The sequence below is a fragment of the Canis lupus genome, chromosome 5 (assembly GCF_003254725.2).
Source record: "Canis lupus dingo isolate Sandy chromosome 5, ASM325472v2, whole genome shotgun sequence".
Classification (NCBI taxonomy): Eukaryota; Metazoa; Chordata; class Mammalia; order Carnivora; family Canidae; genus Canis; species Canis lupus.
In genome coordinates this window covers 46,684,750-46,693,764 of record NC_064247.1, presented here as the reverse complement: position 1 = coordinate 46,693,764, position 9,015 = coordinate 46,684,750, and the positions used below count along the sequence as shown (strand labels likewise).

At 42.8% G+C, this 9,015-nt stretch overlaps 1 protein-coding gene across 1 annotated transcript in view; it reads left to right on the top strand.

Moving 5' to 3' along the window:
* The first annotated feature begins 7,672 nt into the window (after window positions 1-7,672).
* The window catches only part of PGM1 (phosphoglucomutase 1), a 62,521-nt gene continuing 61,178 nt past the window's right edge, over window positions 7,673-9,015 (top strand). Inside the window, exon 1 of the mRNA XM_025427929.3 lies at window positions 7,673-8,167. Within this exon, the coding sequence (XP_025283714.1) occupies window positions 7,922-8,167 (246 nt within the window). The 5' untranslated portion in view covers window positions 7,673-7,921. The remainder of the gene's footprint in view (window positions 8,168-9,015) is intronic.

The following is a 9,015-nucleotide window of genomic DNA, read 5'->3' as shown; positions in this document are numbered from 1 at the left end:
TTACTCTTTTCCTAGTTTGCTAAGGTAGAAGTTTTATTGATTGAAATCTTTTATTCTAATACTAGCTTTAAAAATCAATCAACCTTTTTGTGGTTCATAATTCATTTTTTACATGTGTCTACTGTTCTATTTTTAACTCCTTAAGTACTGGATCTTATTTTAGGTGACTAATCTGAGCCTAAGTATCTTGTACTATGTGTTTAGTATTTTATAGATGAATGTGAATGGAAGGATGGATGGATAAAAGGAGAGTGAGGGCAATGAATATAAATTATTTCAAAGATATTTTCAGAATTAAGAAAAATATATAACAGGGAGCTACAGGAGTCAGTAATGTTGAAGGAAAGAAACAATTCGCTCATTACGAAAAATTGCTAATACCCGTTGAAGTTAGTTTTGATAGGGAGTATTCAAAACCTCAAGCTGGTATATAGAATACTCACAGTCTGCATCCAATTCTATACAGTGAATGAAACTGTTTCCTACCCAATTAAAAAAAATTAACTTAGATAATTTGAGCAAAATAATTTGGAAACAATTACCTCCATGATTTCTTGATTCTGTTTTACTTGTGTTATGCCTAATATACTTTCCTTAGTTATTTATTCACTGGTAGAGACTTAGAATATAGCCTTCACCATCTGAAGTCACACTTTAGGCCTCTAGGGAATGAGGCCATTGGTTTGAGCTTCCTGGCTCATACTCCTCTATAAAATTAGTTTTCTATGGACAGTGTAACAAATTACCACAAATTTGGTGCCTTAAAACCACATGAATTTCCCATAGTTCTGGAAGCCAGAAGTCCAAAATCAATGTTACTGAGCTAAAATCAAGATGTCATCAGGGCTTTGCTCTTTAGAGGTTCTAGAAGAGAGGAGAGTGTATTTCCTGCTCTTTCCAGCTTTTGATGGCTGCTGGCATTACACAGTTTGTGGCTGCACCACTCCAGTCTCTGCTTTTCTGGTCGTATTGTCTTCTCTTCTGTAATAAAATCTCCGTCTGCTTCCCTCTTATAAGAACACTTATGATTGCATTTAGAGCTCACTTGAATAATCCAGGATAGTCTCCCCTTCTCAAGATCATTAATTATATCTGCAAAATCCTTTTGTTGCCATATAATTCACAGGTTGCAAGGGTTAGGATGTGGATATTTCGCAGGGGGCCGTTATTAAGCCTACCATAGCATCTTGATTCCTTAGTCAAGAACACTAGTGAAATGGGATAACAGAAGACATTCATTATCTCTTTAAAAATGTCCTTCATAATCTGTATTTTTAAGAATCTTATCTTTTGCCATTTGAAATATTAATATTTGCATATAAAATATTCATATAAATTAATTCAGACTGATATCCTTTATAGTAGATTCCAAAAATGAATTCTAAGGGAAAAGCCCAATTTATTACATATCAATCTTTTTCACATATAGCTTCATGAATAACTATTTGACACTGAAACATGAGTTCAGAAACTATTATTATTTTGGCACAGGAACAAACTTAATTTCAGAATCAGAGACTCCAGATATCCATGAACTTTTTTTCAAATAAAGTTTTAAGCCACCTGAATAACTTATGGATACAAATAGAGAAGAGATTAAATGGTTTCATATTGCTTCCATATGTAGGAGCTAGTCGTTTCAGCAAGTTACAAATCAAAATTTAACATAACGAACAAAGTCCGCAGCCAGGAAGAACCTGTGATTTGGGTTTAACAAATAACCTGAGAGTTGCAGCATTGCTCAGCATTACTTTGTATTGATTCATATGGAATCATCAGTTATTTGCCAGCTATAAATAATTAAAAATTCTTGTAACATTATCTATAATGTCAGAGCTTTCTTAATTGAGAGACTACCTGTCAGGCCTTGTAGAACTCTTGGGTAGAAGAGAGATTTGGGCGACCATTCTCAGCCTAAACTAGAGGCTATCCCAGTAAAGATTCTTCAGTACAGATTTTTCAGCCATCGCTTGATACTATTGGAAGTTGAGTGTACACAAATATAGTGTTTTTTTTTTAACGATATAAGTGCTTTCTAAAGCTTTGTCTACATGTTAATGAATTACTTTTCAGTATTTTTTAATAATCAGTGTCTGTCTGAGCCATGTAATTAATAACTGCTAATGACTAATGCCACTGGATCACCCACGTCACCATCCAGTGTTTCCATTATAAATTCCATATGTCTTTTTCATTATAAATTCCATATGAATGCCACTTGTTATTTGTTGCATTTATCAGAGATTGATATCCTATGCAAATACATCTTTACATCACTACAGTTGGAATACAAATGATGGTTTGTAAAGGGTGAAAGTAAAGCTTCAATGACCACTGTATTTGGAAAGGGGATTGACTGGGCAGCCTGGGTGGCTCAGCGGTTTAATGCCACCTTCAGCCGGGGCGTGATCCTGGAAACCCCCGATCGAGTCCCACAAGTCCCACATTGGGCTCCCTGCATGGAGTCTGCTTCTCCCTCTGCCTGTGTACACTCTACCTCTCTCTCTGTTTCTCATGAGTAAATAAATAAAATCTTTAAAAAAAAAAGAAATGGGATTGACCAAACATTGTACATTTATCTAGCTAGGACTTAACCTAGCTCCTATTTATACATATTTGTGTACATAGAGAAATCATTAACACTTTTCACAGAATTGCCAACTGCTTTTTTTTTTTTTTAAACCTACATGAAACCTGACAAAATTCTGGATAATTTGACTTGTAGGAAGACTCCTAAATGGCATATTAATAACTTGCTGAAGAAGTAGACCTTCCTTGCCTTTGAATGTCACCTAGTAGATTTGAGCTCAGGTTTATGGAAAGCTGGATGGTTTATAGAAGAAACACATCTAAATCTTCTTGCTGGATTGATGTTCTTAAAGAAATTCTCTTTCAAAGATAGAAAAGCCTGGGATCCCTGGGTGGCGCAGCGGTTTGGCGCCTGCCTTTGGCCCAGGGTGCGATCCTGGAGACCCGGGATCGAATCCCATGTCGGGCTCCCGGTGCATGGAGCCTGCTTCTCCCTCTGCCTATGTCTCTGCCTCTCTCTGTGTGTGACTACCATAAATAAATAAAAAATATAAAAGATAGAAAAGCCTGTTTCATAAGGACACTTACTGGCCTTTAAATGTTAGAGTTTCTTAGACTTCGGTGTCAGACTTTCTTTCCTTTATTTTTTTGCCTCTATATTCTCTCCTTAGTAATCTCATTCATTCTCAAGTTTTCAAATGCTATCTATATGCTAATGGATTATAAATTCATATCACTCTACCAGGTCTCTTTTCATAGCTCTAGATCTCTAACACTTCTTTCTGTACCTCCTTTTGGATGCATGACAGAAACCTCAAACTGTATGTGTTCAAAACAACTCAATGATCATACTGCACCACCCTCCAATCTCACATTTCTTACAATAGTCTCAGTCTCCAATTGCTAGGAGACACCATTCCTTTTCATTCACCCTATACATGTAATCTATCAGCAAGTCCTGCTGATTCCACTTTCTGAAAATATCTTGAGTCTATTACTTCTGTCCATCTCCATTGATTTTGACCTAGTACAGTCTACCCGTTTCTTCCTATCTGGCTTCATTTCATTTTTTTCCCTTTGATTTGTTCATAGAGCAGCAGAGTGATCGCTTAAAAATGTTAGTGACTGCAGTAATCCTCTGCTTAAAACCCTTTTGGCATGTTACAACAGGGATGAACGTTGAAGACACTATGCTAAGTGAAATAAGCCAGACCAAAAGGACAAATATTGTATGATTCCACTTATATGTGAATAGAATAGTTGAATTCATACAGACAGAAAGTAGAACAGTGGTTTTCAAGAGCCAAGTGAAGGAGAAATGAGGTGTTATTGTTTAATGGGTATAGAGTTTCAGTCTGGGATGATGGAAAAAGTTCTGGAGATAGATTGTGGTTATAGTTGCATAACAATGTGAATACCTAATGCTACTGAATTTACACTTAAAAATGGATAAAGTGGTAATATTAATGTTATGTATATTTTTCCAAATTAAAACAAAAAACCTTTGGTTGCTCATTGCTGTCGTGATAAAGACTGCAATGCTTGCCACCATCTAGAAGCCTGATACGTGTTCAGGCCTTCCAATCTACCCCTCAGATTCTTTGTTCCCGTTATACTGGCTGCCCATTAAATCCTCAATGACAATACATTTCCTTCTTTCAAATCTCTCTTAATGTTCCCTCCCCTGGAATGAAATGGTCTTTCTCCCTTCTCACTTGGCCAACTCAACTTATGCTTATAGTCCTTACCTTAGACATCACTCTCTCCAGGATATTTTCCCTGTCTCCCTCCAATGACCGTTCCTCCTATCTACATTCTGACAGCACCTATACTTCTTTGTAGCCTTCTTTACAGTCATGATTGGTTTTCAGGATCTGTCTCCTCCAACATATTGCAAGCTCTATGAGACCAAGGGCCATTCTGACTTGTTCACCTAACACCTTTTAAAGAGCTGGTGTTTAGCAGAAGTACAAAACGTATTTGTGAAACGAATGAATCAGTGCATAAATGTATGCATACCACCTAAAGGATAAAGTAAAAAAAAAAAAAACACACACATAAGAATTATTACTTAAAAGAGGTATTAAAAAGAAAACAGGCACCCCTGTATGTGTGTTTCTTAAATAAAATAATCAAATGGGATAATACTATCTATACAATTTTCTGTTATTTATACTATTAAGCTGCAGTATAATTATGAGTTAGAGTATCTCTTAATAAATCTTGACTACATCTTGGATTTTTTATTAGGATTAATTAATGAAATTAGATATACTATATGAACATGAAAAAAATGAATCAGAAAACAGATGAAAGGGGTATACTTCTCACCATAATCTAACTATACAAGAAAGACAACTTTTTCTAGAACAATGTTTTCAAAACTTCATTCTGCTCTGGTGGCAGATACTTATATTCCTATGAGCAGAGAGAAATTTCAGTCCACAGAGTTGGGTGTTCTTGATTTCTATTTTGTTTGAGACCATCTGGGGCTATCATTAAATACAGTTTTCTTATATAGTGCCAATGCACTAGGGAAGAACATCTGGCCCGTGTCTGTGGAGGCACACAGTCATTTTTATTCTTGGTCATTGGCCAGCCAAGAATTTTCATTTCTGTTTGTATGGCTTTTCAGTTCCAATGGCTTCTTTTCCTACTCCAGTGCCACCCCGAGGGAACAGGAATCATTCTGCTGCTTTTCGCAACACTACAAATTGGAAGTCTCTCCAAAGTCAGTTTTGAGGGTAACTAGAACTTGTATGATGAGATCTCACTCTCATGATTATTACATTACACGGCAAAAGGGAGATTATCCAGGTATATCTAATCTAGTCACACAAGTCCTTTGAAAAGCAAAAATTTTCCCTGGCTGGTGGCAGAAGAGGGAGTCAGAGATTGCAATTATGAAAGAACCCAATGTAGGTGGCCGTTAGCAGAAGAGACTGGACCCTGGCTGACAGCCAAAAAGGAAACAAGGACCTCAGAACTATAACTGTAAGGAAATGGGTCCTATTAACAACTTGACTGAGCTTGGAAGCAGAGCCCTCCTAGAGCTTCCAGACAAGAGCCCTGAATAGTTGACATCTTGATTTCAGCCTTGTTATATATGTGTATACCCTGAGAATTCAGTCCAGCCAAACTCACCCAGATTTCTGACCTACAGAACCGTGATAATAAATGGGTGTTGTTTTAAGCTGCCATGTCTGTGGTAATTTGTTGTATAGCAAGAAAATACAAGGGGATTACATGAAGGCATGATTACCAGGAGGCAAGGATCATGGGGACTACCTGTCATAGGAGCCCAGCCCAGAGATCAGCAGAGTCTGGCCTGGGTCAGCAGAACTACCCAGTTAAAAAGTCATAAACAATAATGATAATAAATGGTAACTGTCTTAGGCTACTAAGTTAAAGAGTGGCTTATTATGTAATTAAAGCTAAGTATTACAACTTCTTTTTACAAAAGATTTATTCAGGGCAGCCAGTGTGGCTCAGAGGTTTAGTGCTGCCTTCAGCCCAGGGTGTGATCCTGGGGTCCTGGGATTGAGTCCCACATCAGGCTCCTTGCATGGAGCCTGCTTCTCCCTCTGCCTTTTTCTGTGTGTCTCGTGAATAAATAAATCTTAAAAAAAAAAGTTTATTCATTAGAAACAGAGAGCACACGCAGAAACAGGAGGGGAAAAGAGAACCTCAAGCGGACTTCATGCTGAGCGTGTATCCTGGAGCAGGGCTTGATCTCAGGACTCAGATCACAACCTGAGCCAAAACCAAGAGTCAGATACTTAACGGATTATGCCAACCAGGCGCCCCTAGTTATTACAACTTTGGCGGTAAGAGAAGTATGGAAAAAATCCTCTTAAATGGAAAGCCCCATCATAGTACAAAAGATAAGAATATAGAGAACGTGGGATCTGAATTTGAACCCACTACTTTATAATAATGAATTACCATTTTCTGAATACTTATTAGTACCATGCTAGGAATTTTTTTTTAAGATTTTGTTTATTCATCAGACCATACTAGGTGATTTACTTACATCAGCTGATTATTATTTAACCTGTTTGGACTGGATCCTGGGTAATTTCAAGTGTCTTCAGGTGATTCAATGTGTATCCATGATTGAGAAGTATAGACATACAAAACCCCATTAATTCTTGCAGAAACTCTCTAAGGTAGGTTTTATGTCATTTTATAGTAAAGAGATGGATGCCCATAGTTGCTAACTAACTTTCTCCAAGTCACACCGTTTCATAAGCAGTGGTGGTGGGGGAAGCTGTGGCTTTTCTACAAATGACACATTTCCTGAGCAGAGGAGACAATTCCTCTCACCAAATCCAGGGCGGATGCTAAACCAAAAGGAAAGAATCAATATTCCTACTTAATAATCAAGTCTCTTTTTTGACTGTATCCTCCATGAACTCTTTCAGTACTTCATCTCTTCACCAAATTTCTATTGCATGAATAACTGGCTTATTTTGGTGATGAATTATATTATACTCAGCCTTGCCAAATATAAGGCCTATATTTATCAAGGCCTCCCTTTTCATTTCTGTTATCAAACTTGGTGACATGGCAGGCAAATCGTGGTGACAGCCCTGGTTCTGGAGCCACACCCACCCGAGCTGGCCTCCTGCGTACACTTATCTCTGTGGCCGCGGCAAGCCATCTGAGTTTTTGAATCTCAGCTTTGTAAGCATGAAATAGGGAAAAATGAAACCTGTATTTTGGCAAGGATTAGAAATATTTAACAAACCTTAGCTATCAGTATACCCACCGTAACATGGAAGTAAAGGGTTTGATCCATCAGTCAACACAAGGAAAGTAGTAGGTCGAATTAGACCTTGGAAGTTGACTACTTTTTGATACAAATACTCTAGTATTTGGAGAGAGGATATAAAGAATAAGGAATCATGAATCTACCTAAGCCTGGCACTTCTATTCCTCAGAACAGGTTTCCAGAACGTTCTTTACACATGATACTCAAGCCAAACCACAGGAAATCATTATACTCAGCAATTCCCCTCCGTCTCCAGCTCTTGCCCCTAGGACAGACTTCCTACCCCGGGTCCTGCCCTTCCATTTAGGGGAGGAGTTGCGGATTTTATTTTACAGTGGATTGGCTCACGGCGGTGGGGTGGGTCGGGGAGACGAGGGAGGCCCCACCCACTGCCCTGGAGGCCTGGAGATGGGCGCTCCCCTTTCCCCTGCCCCCTCGCGGACCTGCAAAGTGGGGCCAGCGGCGGAGGGAGGGCCCTGTCCCCTGTCCCTTTAAGGAGGCGGGCCGAGCGCAGGCGGGGGAGCTGGCGTGGCCCCTTCCCGGTCCGAGCCCTCGCCCCACAGCAGCCGCAGCCGCAGCCGCAGCCGCAGCTCGGGCCGCAGGAAGCGAGTCGCCACCATGGTGAAGATTGTGACCGTTAAGACCCGGGCGTACCCGGACCAGAAGCCGGGCACGAGCGGGCTGCGCAAGCGGGTGAAGGTGTTTCAGAGCAGCGCCAACTACGCGGAGAATTTCATCCAGAGCATCATCTCCACGGTGGAGCCGGCGCAGCGGCAGGAGGCCACGCTGGTGGTGGGCGGGGACGGCAGGTTCTACATGAAGGAGGCCATCCAGCTCATCGTCCGCGTCGCCGCCGCGAACGGGGTAAGGGGCGCGCGCACGTGCGGCCGCGGTCTCCGCCCCCCCGGGGCGCTCGGGCCCCGCCACTTCCGCGCGCGGCCGCCCAGCCCGCCCGGCCCCGCCGCCCCGGCCCCGCCGCCCCGGCCCCGCCGCCGCCCCGGCCCCGCCGGCTGCAGGGAGGTGGCCGCCGGGCTCCGCCGGGCTCCGCCGGGCTCCGCGGGCCGCTCCCCGGGGGCGCGCGCGCGGGCCGTGACCTTGGGAGGGCCCACCCTCCGCCTCCCGCTCCGCCCCTCTCCCGCCTCCTGCTGAGGCCTCTGACATTTCTGTTAACCTTTCCCGCGGCCCGAGATAAGGTTACAGCGCGGGGTGCAGTCGCCTCAACCCGGAAAGGTTAGACGGCCTGTGCCTCGCCCAGAACCCCTGCATCCCGCGCGCTGCCTGCTGTGCTGGTCCGGGGCTGGCGCTTCCCGCGGGCAGGGAGCCCGGGAAGGTGGGGCCGGGGTGGCGGGAGCGCGCCCAGCCGGCTGACCAGGAGGTTGCGAAGTCCCGCTCCCCACACCCAGCTTGGGGTTGGGACGGTTTGCCAGCCCTTGCACGGCCTGGTTTGCTGGGGCGCAGGCATTTGACAAGGCCGCTGTTTGCACGGCGGTGCTTCTAGATCTGTTCCCTCGAGGACTTGGAACTGAATTTTCATTACAACAGAAACGGCGCGGGACGCCTGGGGGGCTTAGCGGTTGAGCGTCTGCCTTTGACTCCGGGCGTGATCCTGGGGTCCAGGGTCACATCCAGCTCCCCATGGGGAGCCTGCTTCTCCCTCTGTCTGTGTCTCTGCCTCTCTCTCTCTCTCTCTCTCTGTGTCACTCATAAATAAA